General features: G+C 38.2%; 1 protein-coding gene across 4 annotated transcripts in view; it reads right to left on the bottom strand.

Annotated features, from left to right (window-relative positions):
- Positions 1 to 23,390, bottom strand: part of AGBL3 (AGBL carboxypeptidase 3) — a 98,385-nt gene that overhangs the window by 65,569 nt on the left and 9,426 nt on the right. Inside the window, exon 4 of one of the 4 annotated variants that reach the window (XM_006079866.3) lies at positions 15,164 to 15,349. The exons of the other annotated variants lie outside the window; for them this stretch is intronic. Within the exon in view, the coding sequence (XP_006079928.1) occupies positions 15,164 to 15,349 (186 nt within the window). The remainder of the gene's footprint in view (positions 1 to 15,163; positions 15,350 to 23,390) is intronic. 4 annotated transcript variants of the gene reach the window in all.

Here is a 23,390-nt window from a genome sequence, read left to right as displayed (position 1 = left end):
TTGGCTTTTATGTATTTGTTACCAATTTTGTACCTTTAAGAACCCAATCTTCAGTACCCATTTTTCACTAGGGAGTGAGATTACTGGCTTGACTGCTCTCTCTCCCTTTGGACTCTGCTTTTTCTCCACCAGGTCACCTGTGTCTCCTCCCTAACCCCTCTCTACTCTACCCAACTCTGTGAATTTCTGTGTGTTCCAGACGGTGGAGAGCACTTAGGGAATTGATTACTGGCTGCATCTGTCTCCCTCCTTTTCATTTCCCCCTTTTATCCTCCTGGCCACCTCTGTCTCCTTCCTCCTTCTTCTCTTCTCTGTTTAACTCCATGAACATCTCTGAGTGGTCCAGTTGTGGAGTGCACATAAGGAAGTGAATACTGGCTAACCCACTCTCTCCTCTATTGATTCCACCTCATCTCATTCGGGTCACCTCTAATTCCCTCCTCCCTTTTCTCTTCTCCATGTAACGCTGTGAACCTCTCTGGGTGACCCTCATGGTGGAGAAACTTTTCATCTTTAACGTAGATGTTTTATTAATGATGCTGTATAGAAGGAGAAGTTTTGAAACTACTGTAAAAATAAGACCAATAACTGGAAGCAGGAGGCTTAAGTCCAAACCCTGACTCCAGGGAACTCCTGACTCCAGGGATCATTAATTGACAGGAGCTCATCAAACGCCTCCATACCTACACTGAAACCAAGCACCACACAAGGGCCAACAAGTTCCAGGGCAAGACATACCAAGCAAATTCTCCAGCAACACAGAAACACAGCCCTGAGCTCCAAGATACAGGCAGCCCAAAGTCACCCCAAAACCATAGACATCTCATAACTCATTAATGGACACTTCACTGCACTCCAGAGAGAAGAAATCCAGCTCCACCCACCAGAACACCTACACAAGCTTCCATAACCAAGAAACCTTGACAAGCCACCTGTGCAAACCCACACACAGTGAGGAAACGCCACAATAAAGAGAACTCCACAAACTGCCAGAATACAGAAAGGACACCCCAAACTCAGCAATTTAAACAAGATGACGAGACAGAGGAATACCCAGCAGATAAAGGAACAGGATAAATGCCCACCAAACCAAACAAAAGAGGAAGAGATAGGGAATCTACCTGATAAAGAATTCTGAATAATGATAGTGAAATTGATCCAAAATCTTGAAATCAAAATGGAATCACAGATAAATAGCCTGGAGACAAGGATTGAGAAGATGCAAGAAAGGTTTAACAAGGACCTAGAAGAAATAAAAAAGAGCCAATATATAATGAATAATGCAATAAATGAAATCAAAAACACTCTGGAGGCAACAAATAGTAGAATAACAGAGGCAGAAGATAGGATTAGTGAATTAGAAGATAGAATGGTAGAAATAAATGAATCAGAAAGGAAGAAAGAAAAACGAATTAAAAGAAATGAGGACAATCTCAGAGACCTCCAGGACAATATTAAATGCTACAACATCCGAATCATAGGGGTCCCAGAAGAAGAAGACAAAAAGAAAGACCATGAGAAAATACTTGAGGAGATAATAGTTGAAAACTTCCCTAAAATGGGGAAGGAAATAATCACTCAAGTCCGAGAAACCCAGAGAGTCCCAAACAGGATAAACCCAAGGCGAAACACCCCAAGACACATATTAATCAAATTAACAAAGATCAAACACAAAGAACAAATATTAAAAGCAGCAAGGGAAAAACAACAAATAACACACAAGGGAATTCCCATAAGGATAACAGCTGATCTTTCAATAGAAACTCTTCAAGCCAGGAGGGAATGGCAAGACATACTTAAAGTGATGAAAGAAAATAACCTACAGCCCAGATTATTGTACCCAGCAAGGATCTCATTCAAATATGAAGGAGAAATCAAAAGCTTTACGGACAAGCAAAAGCTGAGAGAATTCAGCACCACCAAACCAGCTCTCCAACAAATACTAAAGGATATTCTCTAGACAGGAAACACAGAAACGGTGTATAAATTCAAACCCAAAACAATAAAGTAAATGGCAACGGGATCATACTTATCAATAATTACCTTAAACATAAATGGGTTGAATGTCCCAACCAAAAGACAAAGACTGGCTGAGTGGATACAAAAACAAGACCCCTACATATGCTGTCTACAAGAGACCCACCTCAAAACAGGGGACACATACAGACTGAAAGTGAAGGGCTGGAAAAACATTTTCCATGCAAATAGGGACCAAAAGAAAGCAGGAGTAGCAATACTCATATCAGATAAAATAGACTTTAAAACAAAGGCTGTGAAAAGAGACAAAGACGGTCACTACATAATGATCAAAGGATCAATCCAAGAAGAAGATATAACAATTATAAATATATATGAACCCAACATGGGAGCACCGCAATATGTAAGACAAATGCTAACAAGTATGAAAGGAGAAATTAACAATAACACAATAATAGTGGGAGACTTTAATACCCCACTCACACCTATGGATAGATCAACTAAACAGAAAATTAACAAGGAAACACAAACTTTAAACGATACAATAGACCAGTTAGACCTAATTGATATCTATAGGACATTTCATCCCAAAACAATGAATTTCACCTTTTTCTCAAGCGCACATGGAACCTTCTCCAGGATAGATCACATCCTGGGCCATAAATATAGCCTTGGTAAATTCAAAAAAAATTGAAATCATTCCAAGCATCTTTTCTGACCACAATGCAGTAAGATTAGATCTCAATTACAGGAGAAAAACTATTAAAAATTCCAACATATGGAGGCTGAACAACACGCTGCTGAATAACCAACAAATCACAGAAGAAATCAAAAAAGAAATCAAAATTTGCATAGAAACAAATGAAAATGAAAACACAACAACCCAAAACCTGTGGGACACTGTAAAAGCAGTCCTAAGGGGAAAGTTCATAGCAATACAGGCATACCTCAAGAAACAAGAAAAAAGTCAAATAAATAACCTAACTCTACACCTAAAGCAACTAGAAAAGGAAGAAATGAAGAACCCCAGGGTTAGTAGAAGGAAAGAAATCTTAAAAATTAGGGCAGAAATAAATGCAAAAGAAACAAAAGAGACCATAGCAAAAATCAACAAAGCCAAAAGCTGGTTCTTTGCAAGGATAAATAAAATTGACAAACCATTAGCCAGACTCATCAAGAAACAAAGGGAGAAAAATCAAATCAATAAAATTAGAAATGAAAATGGAGAGATCACAACAGACAACACAGAAATACAAAGGATCATAAGAGACTACTATCAACAATTATATGCCAATAAAATGGACAACGTGGAAGAAATGGAGAAATTCTTAGGAAAGTACAACTTTCCAAAACTGGACCAGGAAGAAATAGAAAATCTTAACAGACCCATCAAAAGCACGGAAATTGAAACTGTAATCAAAAATCTTCCAGCAAACAAAATCCCAGGTCTAGACGGCTTCACAGCTGAATTCTACCAAAAATTTAGAGAAAAGCTAACACCTATCCTACTCAAACTCTTCCAGAAAATTGCAGAGGAAGGTAAACTTCCAAACTCATTCTACGAGGCCACCATCACCCTAATACCAAAACCTGACAAAGATGCCACAAAAAAAGAAAACTACAGGCCAATATCACTGATGAACATAGATGCAAAAATCCTTAACAACATTCTAGCAATCAGAATCCAACAACACATTAAAAAGATCATACACCATGACCAAGTGGGCTTTATCCCAGGGATGCAAGGATTCTTCAATATCCGCAAATCAATCAATGTAATACACCACATTAACAAATTGAAAAATAAAAACCATATGATTATCTCAATAGATGCAGAGAAAGCCTTTGACAAAATTCAACATCCATTTATGATAAAAACTCTCCAGAAAGCAGGAATAGAAGGAACATACCTCAACATAATCAAAGCTATATATGAGAAACCCACAGCAAACATTATCCTCAATGGTGAAAAATTGAAAGCATTTCCTCTAAAGTCAGGAACAAGACAAGGGTGCCCACTTTCACCATTACTATTCAACATAGTTTTGGAAGTTTTGGCCACAGCAATCAGAGCAGAAAAAGAAATAAAAAGGAATCCAAATTGGAAAAGAAGAAGTAAAGCTCTCACTGTTTGCAGATGACATGATCCTCTACATAGAAAACCCTAAAGACTCCACCAGAAAATTACTAGAACTAATCAATGACTATAGTAAAGTTGCAGGATATAAAATCAACACACAGAAATCACTTGCATTCCTATACACTAATAATGAGAAAACAGAAAGAGAAATTAAGGAAACAATTCCATTCACCATTGCAACGGAAAGAATAAAATACTTAGGAATATATCTACCTAAAGAAACTAAAGACCTATATATAGAAAACTATAAAACACTGGTGAAAGAAATCAAAGAGGACACTAACAGATGGAGAAATATACCATGTTCATGGATTGGAAGAATCAATGTAGTGAAAATGAGTATACTACTCAAAGCAATCTATAGATTCAATGCAATCCCTATCAAGCTACCAAAAGCATTCTTCACAGAGCTAGAACAAATAATTTCACAATTTGTATGGAAATACAAAAAACCTCAAATAGCCAAAGCGATCTTGAGAAAGAAGAATGGAACTGGAGGAATCAACCTACCTGACTTCAGGCTCTACTACAAAGCCACAGTTATCAAGACAGTATGGTACTGGCACAAAGACAGAAATATAGATCAATGGAACAAAATAGAAAGCCCAGAGATAAATCCACGCACATATGGACACCTTATCTTTGACAAAGGAGGCAAGAATATACAATGGATTAAAGACAATCTCTTTAATAAGTGGTGCTGGGAACTCTGGTCAACCACTTGTAAAAGAATGAAACTAGAACACTTTCTAACACCATACACAAAAATAAACTCAAAATGGATTAAAGATCTAAACGTAAGACCAGAAACTATAAAACTCCTAGAGGAGAACATAGGCAAAACACTCTCTGACATACATCACAGCAGGATCCTCTATGACCCACCTCCCAGAATATTGGAAATAAAAGCAAAAATAAACAAATGGGACCTAATTAACCTTAAAAGCTTCTGCACATCAAAGGAAACTATTAGCAAGGTGAAAAGACAGCCTTCAGAATGGGAGAAGATAATAGCAAATGAAGCAACTGACAAACAACTAATCTCGAGAATATACAAGCAACTCCTACAGCTCAACTCCAGAAAAATAAATGACCCAATCAAAAAATGGGCCAAAGAACTAAATAGACATTTCTCCAAAGAAGACATACAGATGGCTAACAAACACATGAAAAGATGCTCAACATCACTCATTATCAGAGAAATGCAAATCAAAACCACTATGAGGTACCATTTCACACCAGTCAGAATGGCTGCGATCCAAAAGTCTACAAGTAATAAATGCTGGAGAGGGTGTGGAGAAAAGGGAACCCTCTTCCACTGTTGGTGGGAATGCAAACTAGTACAGCCACTATGGAGAACAGTGTGGAGACTCCTTAAAAAACTGGAAATAGAACTGCCTTATGATCCAGCAATCCCACTGCTGGGCATACACACTGAGGAATCCAGAAGGGAAACAGACACGTGTACCCCAATGTTCATCGCAGCACTGTTTATAATAGCCAGGACATGGAAGCAACCTAGATGTCCATCAGCAGATGAATGGATAAGAAAGCAGTGGTACATATACACAATGGAGTATTACTCAGCCATTAAAAAGAATACATTTGAATCAGTTCTAATGAGGTGGATGAAACTGGAGCCTATTATACAGAGTGAAGTAAGCCAGAAAGAAAAACACCAATACAGTATACTAACGCATATATATGGAATTTAGAAAGATGGTAACAATAACCCTGTGTACGAGACAGCAAAAGAGACACTGATGTATAGAACAGTCTTATGGACTCTGTGGGAGAGGGAGAGAGTGGGAAGATTTGGGAGAATGGCATTGAAACATGTAAAATATCATGTATGAAACGAGTTGCCAGTCCAGGTTCGATGCACGATACTGGATGCTTGGGGCTGGTGCACTGGGACGACCCAGAGGGATGGAATGGGGAGGGAGGAGGGAGGAGGGTTCAGGATGGGGAACACATGTATACCTGTGGCGGATTCATTTTGATATTTGGCAAAACTAATACAATTATGTAAAGTTTAAAAACAAAATAAAATTGAAGAAAAAAAAAAAAAAAGAAAAAAGAAAGGTAACCATTAGCCTTCCAGTGTAATCACTTCCTATTTTCCTTCATAATTTTCAACTTAAGTATTCACATATATACCTATATATAATATATAGTTTATATTTACACAAATATACACATGAAACTATTAGTTTTGTTTTGCCTAGTTTTGAAATTTACATAAACTGAACTACATAGTATATATACTTCTGTGCTTTTAAACATATTTTTTGAAATCAGTCATGGTATGTGACTGTAATTTGTTCATTTTCATTGCTATATAATATGTAACTATAAAAATATTATAATTAATTTATCAGCTTCTACTTGTAATGGACATTGGTGCTCTGTTGGTTTGGGGTATTATGAACAACAGTGCTACAAACAGTGAGCATATGTGCCCACATTTCTCCTGGATATATACCTGGGAGTAAGGATCCTAGATCGTAGGGCATGTGTAGTTTCAATTTTAGTAGATAATACAAAGCTGTAATCCAAAGTAGTTATACCAACTTACATACCCACTAGCAGGCTATGAAGGCTGTAGCTGGTCCACATTCTCACCAATGTTTAGTACAAGTTAAAACCTGGTCTCTCATTTCTAAGAAATAGTATACTCAGCCTTGTTAATAATCAGAAATGCACATTAAAACCACAATGAGACATCACTTCACAGTAAGGTTCAGGGATATGTTTACTGGCTGTTTGGATATCCTTTTTAATAAAGTGCCTGTTCAAATCTCTTGCCTGTTTTCCAACTGGGTTGTCTTTTCCTTATTATTTGTAGAAGGGCTTTTGTATATTCTAGATGTGACCTCTTTGACAGGTATATATTGCAGACTGTAAGTATATAATCCCAATCTATAACTTGCCTTGGTTTTTTAAAATAATGTACTGAAGTTCTTGACTTTGCTATAGTCAAAATTTTCAAACTTTTCCCTTACAGTTAGCATTTTATTCCTTTTTATTAATATGTTCCATTAATAGAATATATTCCATTTTATTCTTTCCCAATTTTAGTATCATGAAGATATTATCCTGTATTATTTTCTAGAAGTTTTGTTGTTTTTAAATGTAGATGTACATTTACATCTACAACCAACCTGCACTTGATTTCTGTATAGAGTAGGAGTGGAGTGGGTTTTTACTTTTTAAATACTAAAATCCAGTTATTCTAGCACTATTCACTGAAAAGACTACCTTTTAATTATTCTTCTGAAGTTTCACTTTTATTATAAATCAGGTGTTCATTTGATCACTTTCCAAAAAACACTGTATGCTTCGGCTATCACTCTCCAATCCCCTAGCCTTCAAGCGTCTAAGCAACCATTAATCTACTTCCAGTATATATTTGCCTATTCTGGACATTTCAGATAAATGGAATCAAACAATGTTTGTCCTTTTGCGTCTGGCTTCTAAATGTTTTCAAGGTAAATCCATGTTGCAGCATGTATCAGCACTTCCTTTCTTTTTATGTACAATTAATAGTCCATGTGGATATACCACACTTTGTTTATCCATTCATCCACTGATGGACATTTGGGTTGTTTCCACCTTGGGCTATTACGAGTCATATTGGCATATTAACACTCATGTACTTTTTTTTGGACATGTTTTCATTTCTCTTAGGTATATTACAGGAGTGGAACTGCTGGGTCAGATGGGAACCCCGATACACTTTGGAGAGAAGTACCAAACTCTCCCAAAGTAGCTGTAAGATTTGAGGGTTCTGATTTCTCATCAACTTTGTCATCTGGTTTTTTATTTTAGTCAGCCTAGTGACTGTAAAATGGTATCTCATTGTAATATTAATTTGCACTGCCCTAGTGACTAACAGAAGCAAAGACATTAAGAAGAGGTAGCAAGAATATATAGAAGAACTGTACAAAAAATATCCTCATGACCAAGATAATCACAATGGTGTGATCACTCACCTAGAGCCAGACATCCTGGAATGTGAAGTCAAGTGGGCCTTAGAAGCATTACTACAAACAAAGCTAGTGTAGGTGATGGAATTCCAGTTGAGCTCTTTCAAATCCTGAAAGATGATGCTGTGAAAGTGCTGCATTCAATATGTCAGCAAATTTGGAAAACTCAGCAGTGGCCACAGGACTGGAAAAGGTCAGTTTTCATTCCAATCCCAAAGAAAGGCAATGCCACAGAATGCTCAAACTACCGCACAATTGCACTCATCTCACACGCTAGTAAAGTAATGCTCAAAATTCTCCAAGCCAGGCTTCAGCAATATGTGAACCGTGAACTTCCAGATATTCAAGCTGGGTTTAGAAAAGGCAGAGGAACCAGAGATCAAATTGCCAACATCTGCTGGATCATGGAAAAAGGAAGAGAGTTCCAGAAAAACTTCTATTTCTGCTTTATTGACTATGCCAAAGCCTTTGACTGTGTGGATCACAATAAACTGTGGAAAATTCTTCAAGAGATGGGAATACCAGACCACCTGACCTGCCTCTTGAGAAACCTATATGCAGGTCAGGAAGCAACAGTTAGAACTGGACATGGAACAACAGACTGGTTCCAAATAGGAAAAGGAGTATGTCAAGGCTGTATATTGTCACCCTGCTTATTTAACTTATATGCAGAGTACACCATGAGAAATGCTGGGCTGGAAGAAGCACAAGCTGGAATGAAGACTGCAGGGAGAAATATCAATAACCTCAGATGTGCAGATAACACCACCCTTATGGCAGAAAGTGAAGAGGAACTAAAGAGCCTCTTGATGAAAGTGAAAGAGCAGAGTGAAAAAGTCGGCTTAAAGTTCAACATTCAGAAAATGAATATCATGGCATCTGGTCCCATCACTTCATGGGAAATAGATGGGGGAACAGTGGAAACAGTGTCATACTTTATTTTTCTGGGCTCCAAAATCACTGCAGATGGTGACTGCAGCCATGAAATTAAAAGACGCTTACTCCTTGGAAGAAAGTTATGACCAATCTAGATAGCATATTGAAAAGCAGAGACATTATTTTGCCAATAAAGGTCCATCTAGTCAAGGCTATGGTTTTTCCAGTAGTCATGTATGGATGTGAGAGTTGGACTATGAAGAAAGCTGAGCACCGAAGAATTGATGCTTTTGAACTGTGGTGTTGGAGAAGACTCTTGAGAGTCCCTTGGACTGCAAGGAGATCCAACCAGTCCATTCTAAAGGAGATCAGCCCTGGGATTTCTTTGGAAGGAATGATGTTAAAGCTGAAATTCCAGTACTTTGGCCACCTCATGCGAAGAGTCGACTTATTGGAAAAGACTCTGATGATGGGAGGGATTGGGGGCAGGAGGAAAAGGGGACGACAGAGAATGAGATGGCCGGATGGCATCACCGACTCAATGGACGTGAGTGTGAGTGAACTCCAGGAGATGGTGATGGACAGGGAGGCCTGGCGTGCTGCAATTCATGGGGTCTCAAAGAGTCAGACACAACTGAGCGACTGAACTGAACTGAAATATTAATACAGCTCAACATTAAACTATTTATCAAATATACTGTTAATCCAATACAGGCAGGCACCCAAGGTAAGATTTTAAAAAAGTAAAAGGAACTTGGCAAACACAAACCCTGCCTGTTGACCAAACATCACCTCTAGCATAACCAGTATTAGAGGCACTGCCTGCCCAGTGACAACCGTTAACATCCTGACCAGGCCAAGGTAGCATAATCATTTGTTCTCTAAATAAGGATGTGTATGAATGGCCACATGAGGGTTTTACTGTCTCTTAGTTTCAATCAGTGAAACTGACCTTCCTGTGAAGAAAGAAGAGTAACAAAACAAGATGAGAAGGTCTTATGGAGCTTTATCAACAACAACAAAAATAACTAAACCACTGAGAGATAACAAAAATTTATATAGGTGGACAATTTTGGTTGGGGTGACCCTGGAGAACAAAAAAGCCTCTAAGGGTTTAAAGTGTAGACTTACCAGTCAAAACATATTATGACTTACTGATGCAAAAAACTGACCATCAGAACAAGTTAGCATAGGGATAACAGTAAAATCCTATTCTGGAGTTCATATCGACCTAGATGTTTATAGCCAGGCTTGATATAATTAGTATAAATAATACTAGGTTTACAACCTTGATGTTGGATCAGGACACCCCAATGGTATAACCACCATTAAAGGTTCATTTGTTCAACAACTGAAATCCTACACGATCTGAGTTCAGTTCAGTCGCTCAGTCGTGTCCAACTCTTTGTGACCCCATGGACTGCAGCATGCCAGGCTTCCCTGTCCATCATCAACTCCCGGAGCTTGCTCTAACTCATGTCCACTGAGTCAGTGATGTCATCCAACCATCTCATCCTCTGTCATCTCTAAGTTCAGACTGAAGTAATCCAGGTTGGTTTCTATCTATTATATACTTCTTCCAGTATGAAGAAGAAGGCAATGGCACCCCACTCCAATACTCTTGCCTGGAAAATCCCATGGACGGAGAAGCCTGGTAGGCTGCAGTCCATGGGGTTGCTAAGAGTCGGGCACGACTGAGCGACTTCACTTTCCAGTATGAAAGAACAAGAGAAATAAGGTATACTTTAAAAACTATGTTAAAACTAGTTAATGACACAGTCTCAACTTAACAGATACAAAACATCTACCCAAGACCAGGGTTTGTTAAGGTGGCAGAACCCAGAAATTGCATAAAGCTTAAAGCCAGAGATTCAAATCTTCTCCCTAACAAAATGTTTATAATTAATATCTTTTTTTTTATGTTTTTTTTTAAATTTAATTTTATTTTTATTTTTTTTCTGTTTTTATTTTTTTTTTTTATAATTAATATCTTAATACTTGTTATCCTCTTCTTTCAGTCACAGCATTCCTAACATTAATTGAATGAAAAATTTTAAGTTATATGCAACTAAAAAGAGTCAAATATCACAGGACCATATGGTCTATTACAACCCACTGCTGAACAGTCATTTTATTCATTAAGGAACCACTATGACCGGCTGCACCCTCCATTTCCATATTCACCATTTGTACCAATCCTAGCCCTAACTCTAACCCTAATCATGTGAATCCCTCTAGCTATACCCTACCCCCTCATTAATATAAGTCTAGGAGTATTATTTACAGTTATAACAAGCCTAGCTGTAAACTCCACCTTATGAGCTGGATGGGCTTCCAACTCAAAATACTTACTAATCGGAGCCTGATGAGCAGCAGCACAATTTCATATCAAGTAACACTAGTAATTATTCTTTTATGCTGCTAAGTCACTTCAGTCGTGTCCGACTCTGTGCGACCCCAGAGACAGCAGCCCACCAGGCTCCCCCATCCCTGGGATTCTCCAGGCAAGAACACTGGAGTGGGTTGCCATTTCCTTCTCCGATGCATGAACGTGAAAAGTGAAAGTGAAGTCACTCAGTCGTGTCCGACCCTCAGGGAGCCCTTGGACTGCAGCCTTCCAGGCTCCTCCATCCATGGGATTTTCCAGGCAAGAGTACTGGAGTGGGGTGCCACTGCCTTCTCCGAATTATTCTTTTATAGGTTCTCTTAATAAATAGATCTTTCACCCTTAAAACCCTCATCACAACACAACAACATTTACAAATAATCTTCCTATCATGACCCCTAGCTATATGATTTATTTCTACTCTAGCAGAAACTGAGCTTTTTTTTTTTTTGACTTAACAGAAAACTCTGAACTTGTATCAGGTTTCAACGTAGAATATGCAGCAGGTACATTTGTTGTATTTTTCTTAAGCAGACATTATCAAAATAAACATTTTCACAATAATCCTGTTGCTAGGAGCACTCCATAGCCCTATATACCAGATCTATACACAACCAACTTCATTATCAGAACACTATCACTAACAATCTTTTCCTATGAATCTGGAAAAAAAATTTCATACTGCTAACGCTTGTTGTTGTTCACTTGCTAAGTTGTAGCCAATTCTTTGCAAACCCATGAACTGCAGCACAACAGGCTTCCCTGTCCTTCAATATCTCCCAGAATTTACTCTAACTGATGTCCACTGAGTTTGTGATGCCATCTAACACTAGTCCAAATCATATGACATGTCTCATTACCCATTAGAATAGCAGGCTTCTACAATACCAAGCATCCCTCCATAAACATAAGAAGTATGTCTGATAAAAGTCACTTTGATAGAGTAAATAGAGGTTTAAATTCTCTTACCTTTAGAATCATAGGAATTGAACCTACCCTTAAGAATTCAAAATTCTTTCTGCTACCACATAATACCATATTCTATAGGAAAGTCAGCTAAATGAGCCATTAGGCCCATCCCTAAAATGTTGGTTTATACCCTTCCTGTACTAATAAATCCCATCACATTATCATCATCCTAACAAACCATTACCTCAGCAACCATAACAACCAGATCCCACTGACTATTAATCTGAATTGCTTTTGAAATATACTAGCCATTCAGTTAAGTTCAGTTCAGTTGCTCAGTTGTGTTCAACTCTTTGCGACCCCATGGATTACAGCAAGCCAGGCTTCCCTGTCCATCGCCAACTCCTGGACCTTATTCAAACTCATGTGCATTGAGTCAGTGATGCCATCCAACCATCTCATCCTCTGTCATCCCCTTTTCCTGCCTTCAATCTTTCCCAGATAGCTGGTAAGAAGTTGCTGTATAACACAGGGAGCCTAGCCTGGCACTCTGTGAAAAAACAACCAAAAAAAGTGTTAAGAGAGACATGAAAATTTCAAAACCCAGAAGTCATAGAAAAACAGTAGACATACTGATTATATAAAAACTAAAAATTTCTGAATGATAAAGTGACAAACTAAGAAGAAAAGAATGCCAGGTCTATGACATAGTAAGCCAACCCATTCCAGTATTCTTGCCTGGATGTAGGAGCCTGGTGGGCTGCCGTCTATGGGGTCGCAGAGTCGAACACAACTGAAGCGACTTAGCAGCAGCAGCAGCAGCAGCAAGCCAACCTCCTGAATATGTAGGTAGCATTTACAGACCAAGAAGAAAAGGAAAAGTACAACCAACAACAAAATGGGCCAAGTATTTTTATCAAACAGTTCACATAAAAAGTCAGTAAATATACTTATTGTTCATTCGTATGTCTATTTAAATTCGTAGCCCATCTTTTAGTCTGGTTATTATTCTCTTATTGAGCTACAGAAATTCTTACATATTTTAGAGATTTTGTGATGTGAAAGTCACTCAGTTGTGTCCTAATCTTTGCATGGAATTCTCCAGGCCAGAATACTGGAGTGGGTAGCCTCTTTCCCAAACCAGGGATCAAACCCAGGTCTCCCACATTGCAGGCAGGTTCTTTACCAATTGAGCCACAAGGGATTAACCCTTATCAAATAGGTTTTGCAAATATTTTTCCTCATTCCACAAACTGCCTTTTCACAATTTTGATTATTTCCTTTTTGTGCAGAAGCTTTTTAGTTTGATGTATATTTCCATTTGTCTCTTTTTGCTTTTGTTGCCTGTGTTTTTCCTGTCATACCCATGATATCACTGCCAATAACAATGTCATGAAGCTTCCCCCTTGTTTTTTTTCTAGCAGTTTTACAGTTTCAGACCTTAAGTTTGTCTTTAGTCTGTTTTAAGTTGATTTTTTATAAGATAAACTCCCAATTTCATTCCTTTGCATGTTGACATCCAATTTTCTCAACATTTTTAAACAGACTATCTCTCCCCCATTGTGGATTTTTGGCACTCTTGTTAAATATCAGTTGGCATATATGCATGGATTTATTTCTGGAGTCTGAATCTGCCTGCCAATGCAGGAGACCCAAGTTTGATCCCTGGGTGGGGAAGATCCCCTGGAGGAAGGAAATGGCAACCCACTCCAGTATTCTTGCCTGGGAAATCCCATGGACAGAAGAGCCTGACAGGCTATAGTCCATGGGGTCGCAAAGAGTTGGACATGACTTAGTGACTAAACAACAGTTCTGTTCCATAGGCCTATATTTGTGTCCTTATGCCAGTGACATACTGTTTTTGTTACTGTAGTTTTTTGGTAATATATTTTGAAATCAGAATGTGTGATGTCTCCAGCTTTTTTCTGCTTTCTCAAGACTGATATGACTATTTGTGGCTTTTTGTGGTTCCATCTGAATTTAGAGTTGTTTATTACTTCTATTAAAAAATACCATTGTAAAATTTTGATAAAGATTGCATTGTCAACATCAAAAATCTTTAGAGAATTGTAAATCAAAGCCACAGTGAGACATCATCTTATACATGTTAGGATGGTATGGAGAAATGGAGTATTTTCTGCCCTATCAATACACAACGATGTCACAGCGAGGAACTAAGGATGTGAGTAATCAAATTGTAGGATGCTGGCCCCAGACAGCTGAGATGCATATGAAAGGAATGATTTCAATAAGCCCAGACTTAGAAAAAGATTTCAATATGAAAATGATTTCACTAAGCCCATACATAGAAAAGCACTAAATTTCTTGAGATAATCTGGTTTTCCTTAATTAACAATAATCTTTTGATGTTCAGACTACCTGCCCCTTGCTGCAAACTTCTGTATAACCAGACTCCTCCCCCTGCCCCCTTGGAACAGCTGTCTCAGGGTTACTAGAGATGCCATCTCCCCAGCTTGAAGTCCTAAAAAATTCCCACCAAATAAAACATAACTCTCACCTTCTAGGTTGTGACTACTTTTTTAAGTTGACAATGGCTATTATCCAAAAACCAAAAGACAGTGTTGATGAGGATGTGGAAAAAATGGAATTGAAAAGTAAGTATAAATATAGACTAGATTTCAAAGACTTCACATTAAAAAATGTAAAATATTTTAAATATATTTGGAATAAATAAAATATATTTTGAAGTCGATTTCACTTTATCTTTTTAAATGTAACTACTAAAAAATTAAAAATTATATACATGGTTTGTGTTATATTTTTGCTGGAACATACTGTTTAGTACCAAGAGTGTTTTTACTGAAGTCAAGTTTGGCACAATAAGTCTGCCAATGTTTGAATCCCCAAAACTTGCTAAGAACATACCAATATGTTCGATTTTTTCATCAATGACCTCACAGTGGTATGGCCACCGTGTTGGGCTCAGCGGACCAGAAGATGAGACACCATATAAATCTCGTGGTTTACGAAGACGTGGCACCCATCTCCCTAGCTGATATTCCAACAGTATCTGTGTAGTCCGGGGGAAAAATGGGTCACTAATAGAGTCAGCTGAAAAAGGATTCAAATACAATCATGAGTGATAAGAAGGATAAACCCCAATTCCTATAATTATTTTACATAGTCTATTTTTTCTAATAACATTAATTTATGAATACTTGTGGATATTGTTATAAAATGTTATATTTCATGGCATAAAAAAGATTAATGAAATTTTAAAATAATTTTCATAATAACTAGAAAATATCTGTTGACCTTATATACTATTAATTTATGCTAAATTCTTACTGCTACTCCAAAAATACTTGTTTCTTACGATTTTTCTAGCAAACTGTCTATGGCTAAGCCTTCTTAAACTTAATCAAACTGAGGCTGCAACATTTGTCTAATGCATTAAAAGACACACACTGACCTTAATTCCTGACCACCTACTAGAACTATATTCTCAGAGCTTGCTAGTGAACTCTGAGATACAAGTTCTCAATTCTCATTTCAGGGTCACTATGTGATATAACCCCAGGAACATATTTGCATAAAGTACAATGGGCTTGTTCCAAGTAGGTAACGCAGTGGCCATCTTTCTATGGGATAATTATGGACCATCAATGTGATGTTGATAATCATCCCTCTTTAAGCTCTGTTCCCTTGTTTTTTAATGATGCTATACTTCCTAGTTTTCTTCTGTTTTCCACATACTTGGTTCTCCATTTTGTCTCACTGACTCCTTTGCTCTTTCACCTGTGAAATGTGGGTTTTTAGATTTAATTCTTGGCTATTTTTTGTACGACAGCAGATATACCAATGGCAACCCACTCCAGTATTCTTGCCTGGAGGATCCTGTGGACAGAGGAACCTGGTGGGCTGCCGTCTATGGGGTCACACAGAGTTGGACACGACTGAAGCGACTTAGCAGCAGCAGCAGCAGATATACCAATTAAACTAAGAGTCAGACAAACTGAGTTCTATTCTACCACTCTGTTTTTATATGATTTTGGTTGGCCAATGCAGCCTCTTTGAACATAAATCTTACTATATGCAAATAAGGGATAATATTACCTTCCCTTGCTACTTCTCAGGACTTTTACTTGGATCCATTTACCCAACAGTTATTAATCATCTAGCATTCCATTGTGTGAACAGACGACATTTTGTCTAATTTACAGTATGACTCAAAAATGACAAGGTAGCTATTTATGAGTTAGAAAATAAAATTAGATTTGTACCTCTCACTATTTTGTAAATTCATATAGAAATTATATATAAAAATTCAAACAAGTAGGTAAAAGGACTTAGAGGAAATTTAGAAGATTATATTCATGATCTTGGCATAGAGAAGGTCTTTGTAGTTTTTAAACAGATATAAAAATAAAGAGCCATAAATAAGTAACAATAAACTTAACTTCAAAATAATTCTAAGTAACATAAACAACGTAAACAAAGTTAACAAAGAATCATTATGAATGGGCAATTCATAATAAGGTAGAATATAAATAGTCAAGCATAGGAAACAATTCTCAATTTCTGTAGCAATCAAGAAAATGTTAGCTAAATAGTGAGTTACTGTCTTTCTTCCAACAGACAGGCAAAATTTTAAAGAGAAAAATGTGGGGGAAGAAGTCTGCAAAATAGTACTATAAATTTTCTATAAGTATGGGTATAGGTATGTATACAAATGAAAAGAAAAAGGTCTAGAAGGGTACATGCCAAACTGAGAACAGTGGTTATCTCAAAAAGGAAGATCTATTTTAGGATGGTGGTGAAAATGATCAAATAAAGAGATAAAAACCTTATCTTCAATTTCAGAATATTTCTGATATGTGAATATTTGGAAAAAATATTTTAATGTATATTTGAAAGTGCTCTAAAACAGTGTAAAAATTTTAAAAATCAAGTATACATCAAGATGATCATATACATGTACATTTGCAAATGAAGGACTTTATTATAGAAACTCTTCACACAGGCATACTTCATTTTACATAAGGATGTATTTCCAGAACATAATGTTTAGGAAAATTAAAATTTGAATCATATTATAGTTGCATTTAAAGGACTAATTATTTAAAGAAACGTCAAGGTGGACTTTTCTGGCATTCCAGTGGTTAAGACTATGCTCCCAATGCAGGGGGCATGATTTGGATCCCTGGTCAGGGAACTAAGATCCTGCATGCCACCACACAGCATGGACAAAAAAAAAAAAAAAATGCAATGTCAAGGTAAATTCTTATGTTAGGTGAAGTCCTGTATAACGACCACTTTCATTTAGTTAATATAAAAATCAAACAAACCTTAAAAGTGTGAACTTCAGGGGAAGATCAAGATGACAAAATAGGACCATGAGGTACTCACCCCTCCCAACAAATACATTTAAGAAAACCTCCATGTGGCACAATTCTCAGAGAAAACTAACTGGAAACTGGCAGAAGGTCTCCTATACAACTAAAGCAGCAATAAAGACCTTCATGTAACCCAGTAAGACAGATAAAAAGGGCACCAAGTCAGGTAGGACTTGTGCCTCTGAGAGGGATCTGTAAGGAAGAGAATGCTGCATGTGCAGACCCTTACCCTGGGGAGGGAGCAAGCACTCACAATCAGGGCTTCCCAGTCCTGGGTCCTGCACAAGGAGACAAGCCCCCTTGCCTGCTGGGAAATCCACTGAGACAGAGAAAAGGGCTGGAGGAACCTAGACTCTACCTGTGAGGGGTGCACATGAGTTGGTTGACAGGGTGGAGAGAGCCGTGCACTGGCAGCTGCTGCCTTGCTGCACTTCCCAAACCGAAGGGGTGAGCACCCTGTCCCCACTCACTCCATACCACAACCTGGCATCAGATAAGGGCAAAGATTTCATCTAACTACACAGAATCAGACCAGGGTGCCTGGGTGTGATGCTGGCAGAGCTGTGAAGAGCACTGTTAGTGTGTACACACCAGGCAGTTCCACAAGAATGTGTGAAGCAGCTAAGTGCTAAACCTTGGGTACACGGGCCATGGTCAAGAATATGCCACAACTTGTTTCCCAGTGACTGTGCTCGGGCTCTGTCCAACCCACACTGCAGCTCAGCGCCAGATGTGGGGCAGACAGGTCCAGGGAGAGATGTGCCACAGAGGTGGCCCAGGCCACAAGGCAGCAGCACAGCCTCCTCAATTCCTGCAGCCACAACGTCCATGTCCTCAGCCCCAGTCCACTCCACACCACAGCCCTGTACTCTATCTGGGACAAACACAATGGACAAAGGGATATGACTTTGAGCTGCTTCTGAGAGGAACTGTGGATACTTACACAAGTGATGCACAGGTGCATTGTGACCACAGGAGCACACCTGCTTCAGCAATCACCTCCTTTGGGAAGGGGCATACACTCAATGGAGGCTTATCCGACCCAACCCTCAGGACTTCTATTCCCAAAACCGGGGAGCAGACAGAACCCAACGAGGCAATGACAACCACAAAGAAAGAGGAAACCCTAGCCTACATGGAGCACAGCCTCTAGACACTACGAAACCAATCACACCTCTTCACTTATCAAGGGGTCAAGTGACCAAGCTCCAAGTTCAAAAAGGAAGTTATAAAAATGGTAAAGAAATTAAGAAAGATTATCATTAGAAATGCAAATCACTGGAACAAGGAACTACACTACAAAGATGAACCAATTAAAATTAGCTAATTCAACTGCCAAGATGAAAGCCAATCCAGAAGCAATGAATAGCAGACTAAGTGCCACCAAAGAATGAACAAGTGATTTGGAAGGTGGAATAATGGAAATTACTCAATCAGAACAGGAGCAAGTGTGTGTTAGTCACTCAGTAGTGTTCAACTCTTTGTGACCCCCTGGTCTGTCTCTGGAATTCTCTAGGCAAGAATACTGGAGTGGGTTGCCATTCCCTTCTTCAGGAGATCTTTCTGACCCAGGGACCAAACCCGGGTCTCCTGCATTGCAGGCAGATTCTTTACCATCTGGGCTAGAATAGCAGACAGAAAGACAAAAAAAAAAAAAAAAAAAAAAGCAACATACAAGACTTAATGGAATAATATAAATAGTGCCAACCTATGTATAAAAGGGGCTCCAGAAAGAGAAGAAAGAGGAAAGGGGATCAAAAATGTATTTGAAGAAATTATGGCTGAAACTTCCTGAAATCTAGAGGAGGAAGCAGATATTCAAGTGCAGGAAGCACCAAGGGTTCCAAACAAGAGGAACACAAACAGATCTATATCAAGACATATTATAATTAAAGCAGCAAAAGTTAGAGACAAAGAGAAGATTCTAAAGGCAGGAAGGGAAAAATAGTCAGTTACAAGGGAACCCCCATAAGGTTAATTTCTCTGCAGAAACTGTGCAGGTCAGAAGGGAGTGGCATGATATAGCCAAAGTCCTGTAAGAGAAAATCCTGTAACCTGGGATACTCCACCAGCAAGATTATCATTTAGAATAGATGGAGAGAGAAATGATTTCTCAGACAAGCAAAAACTAAAAGAATACAGCAACACTAAGTCTAAACTAAAAGGAATATTGAAAGGACTTCTGGGAGGGAGGAGGGTTCAGGATGGGGAACACATGTATACCTGTGGCGGATTCATTTTGATATTTGGCAAAACTAATACAATTTTGTAAAGTTTAAAAATAAAATAAAATTTAAAAAAATAAAAAAAAAGAAAGGACTTCTCTGATAGAAAAGAAGCAAGTATCTATAGGACGGGGAAAATCACAACAAGAAAGGCAAATATACACAAGGACTGAAGATCACTTAACTAAGCCAGTACATAAACTAAAAACAATCCAAAAATCCTGCAAAATCTATTATAACTATAATTAATGCTAAAAGGATAAGCATGAGGATATAAAACACAACATCAGAATCACAAAATGCTGGCAAGAGAGTATAAAAATTTAGCTCCTTTAGACTGTGTTTAAACTTGTACGGGGATTCCCTGGTGGCGAAGATGGTAGAGCCTGCCTACAATGTGGGAGACTTGAGTTCGATCCCTGGGTCAGGAAGATACCCTGGAGAAGGAAATGGCAACCTGCTTCAGTATTCCTGCCTGGAAAATCCCATGAACGGAGGAGCCTGGAGGGCTACAGTCCATAGGATTGCAGAGTCGGACATGACTGAAGCAACTTGCTTTCTTCTTCTTTCTTTCTTTAAACTTGTATGACTATCAGTTTAACATGACATTCCAAAACCTATGGGATGCAGCAAAAGCTGTTCTAGAGGGAAGTTTACAGCAATACAGTCTTACTTCAGAAAACAATAAAAATCTCAAACAACCTAACCTCACACCTAAAGCAACTAGAGAAACAAGAACAAACAAAACCCAATGTTAGTAGAAGAAATCATAAAGATCAGAGCAGAAATAAATGAATCAGAGACACAGAAAACAACAGAGAAGGTCAATAAAACTAAAAGCTAGATCTTTGAAAAGATAAACAAAATTGTTAAATCTTTAGCCAGACTAATCAAGAAAAAAAGGAGGGCTCAAATCAATAAAATTAGAAATGAAAAAGGAGATGTCACAATAGACACTACAGAAATACAAAGGTACATAAGAGACTACGACAAACAACTATATGCCAATACAACAGACAACCTAGAAGAAAGGGACAAAATTCTTAGAAAGGTACAACCTTCCAAGACTGAACCAGGAAGAAACAGAAAATATAAATAGACCAATCACAAGTACTGAAATTGAAACAGTGATTAAAAAACTTCCAACAAACAAAAGTCCAAGAGCAGATGGCTTCCATTATTTTTAGGCAAATTCTATCAAACATTTAGAAAAGTTAACACCTATCCTTCTGAAACTCTTTCAAAAAATTCCAGAGGAAGGAACACTCCCAAGCTCATTCTATGAGACCACCATCACTCTGATACCAAGACCAGACATAGACACCACACATACCCACCCACACACACCCCTCACACACAAAATTACAGGCCAATATTACTGATGAACACGTATGTGAAAATCTTCAACAAAATACTAGCAATCCAAATCTAACAATATGTTAAAAGGATCATACACCATAATTTATGCCAGGAATGCAAAAATTCTTCAATATCTGCAATTCTTCACACTGTAATAATGCAGTGTGATACACCACATTAACAAACTGAAGAATAAAATCTCAATAGAAGCAGAAAAAGTGTCTGACAAAATTTTAAAAAAATTTAACAGCCATTTATGATAAAAAAAAAAAACTCTCCAGAAAGTGGGCATAGACTGAATTTACCTCAATATAATAAACGCCTCTGTAATAAACCCACAGCTAACATCATTCTCAAGGGTGAAAAGCTAAAGGCATTCCCTCTAAGATCAGGCACAAGGCAAGGATGTTCAGTGCTGCCACTTTTATTCAACATAGTTTTGGGAGTCCTAGTCATGGCAATCCAAGAAGAAAAAATAAATAAATAAAAAGGAGCCCAAATTGGGAAAGAAGTAGTAAAACCGTCACTGTTTGCAGATAACATGATGCTATACATAGAAAATCCTAAAGATGCTACCAGAAAAGTACTAGAGCTCAATGAATTTGGTAAAGTTGCAGTATACAAAATTAACACACAGAAATATCTTGCAGAAATTCCTATACACTAACAATGAAAGAGAAATTAACAAAACAATTCCATTTACCATCACATCAAAAATAATAACCTACCAAAGAAGACAAAATACCTGTACTCTGAAAATAATTAATATTAGACACTTATGAAAGAAACAGAAGATGACACAAATAGATGGAAAGATATATGATGTTTTTGGATCAGAAGGATCAATATTGTCAAAATGACTATACTACCCAAGGCAATCTACAGATTCAGTGCAATCTCTATCAAATTACCAATGGAGTTTTTCACAGAACTAGAAAAAAACTTTTTTCAGTTTCTATGTAAACACAAAAGACCCCAAATAGCCAAACCAATCCTGAGAAAGAAAAATGGAGGTAGAGGAATCAGGCTCCCTGACTTCAGACTATACTACAAATCAGTATGGTACTGGCACAAAACACTGATGCAGGGAAAGACTGAAGGTAATACAAGAAAGGGACAACAGAGGATGAGATGGTTAGATAGCATCACTGACCCAATGGACATGAAATATGAGCAAACTCGGGGAGATAGTGGAGGACAGAGGAGCCTGGCATGCTACAGTCTATGAGGTCACAAAGCTTCAGACATGACTTAGTGACTGAACAACAACTGGCACAAAAATAAACATGTATATCAATGGAAAAAGACAGAAAACCCAGAAATGAGCCCCTACCCTTATGGTCAATTAATCTATGACAAAGGAGGCAAGAATATACAATAGAGAAAAGACAATCTCGTCAATAAGTTGTGCTGGGAAAACCGGACAGCTACATGTAAAAGAATGAAATTAGCAAGTTCTCTTAATACCATACACAAAAATAAATTCAAAATAGATCTTCCTGACCCAGGAAGTCTCCTGCAATAGAGAACCTGGGTCTCCTGCAATACAGTCAAGATTCTTTACGGTCTGGGCTGCCAAGGAAATCCATAATTTATGTGATTATATGCCATGAAATTAAAAGACACTTACTCCTTGGAAGGAAAGTTATGACCAACCTAGATGGCATATTCAAAAGCAGAGACATTACTTTGCCAACAAAGGTCCATCTAGTCAAGGCTATGGTTTTTCCTGTGGTCATGTATAAATGTGAGAGTTGGACTGTGAAGAAAGCTGAGCACCGAAGAATTGATGCTTTTGAACCGTGGTGTTGAAGACTGGTGGGGACTCTTGAGAGTCCCTCGGACTTCAAGGAGATCCAACCAGTCCATTCTAAAGGAGATTAGCCCTGGGATTTCTTTGGAAGGAATGATGCTAAAGCTGAAACTCCAGTACTTTGGCCACGTCATGGGAAGAGTTGACTCATTGGAAAAGACTCTGATGCTGGGAGGGATTGGGGGCAGGAGGAGAAGGGGACGACAGAGGATGAGATGGCTGGATGGCATCACCGACTCGATGGACGTGAGTCTGAGTGAACTCTGGGAGTTGGTGATGGACAGGGAGGCCTGGCGTGCTGTAATTCATGGGGTGGCAAAGAGTCGGACACGACTGAGCAACTGAACTGATGTTAAAGA

This window comes from Bubalus bubalis, chromosome 8, assembly GCF_019923935.1.
Source record: "Bubalus bubalis isolate 160015118507 breed Murrah chromosome 8, NDDB_SH_1, whole genome shotgun sequence".
Classification (NCBI taxonomy): domain Eukaryota; kingdom Metazoa; phylum Chordata; class Mammalia; order Artiodactyla; family Bovidae; genus Bubalus; species Bubalus bubalis.
Note: the sequence above shows the minus strand (reverse complement) of the source record. Positions and strands in the feature narration are given on the sequence as shown.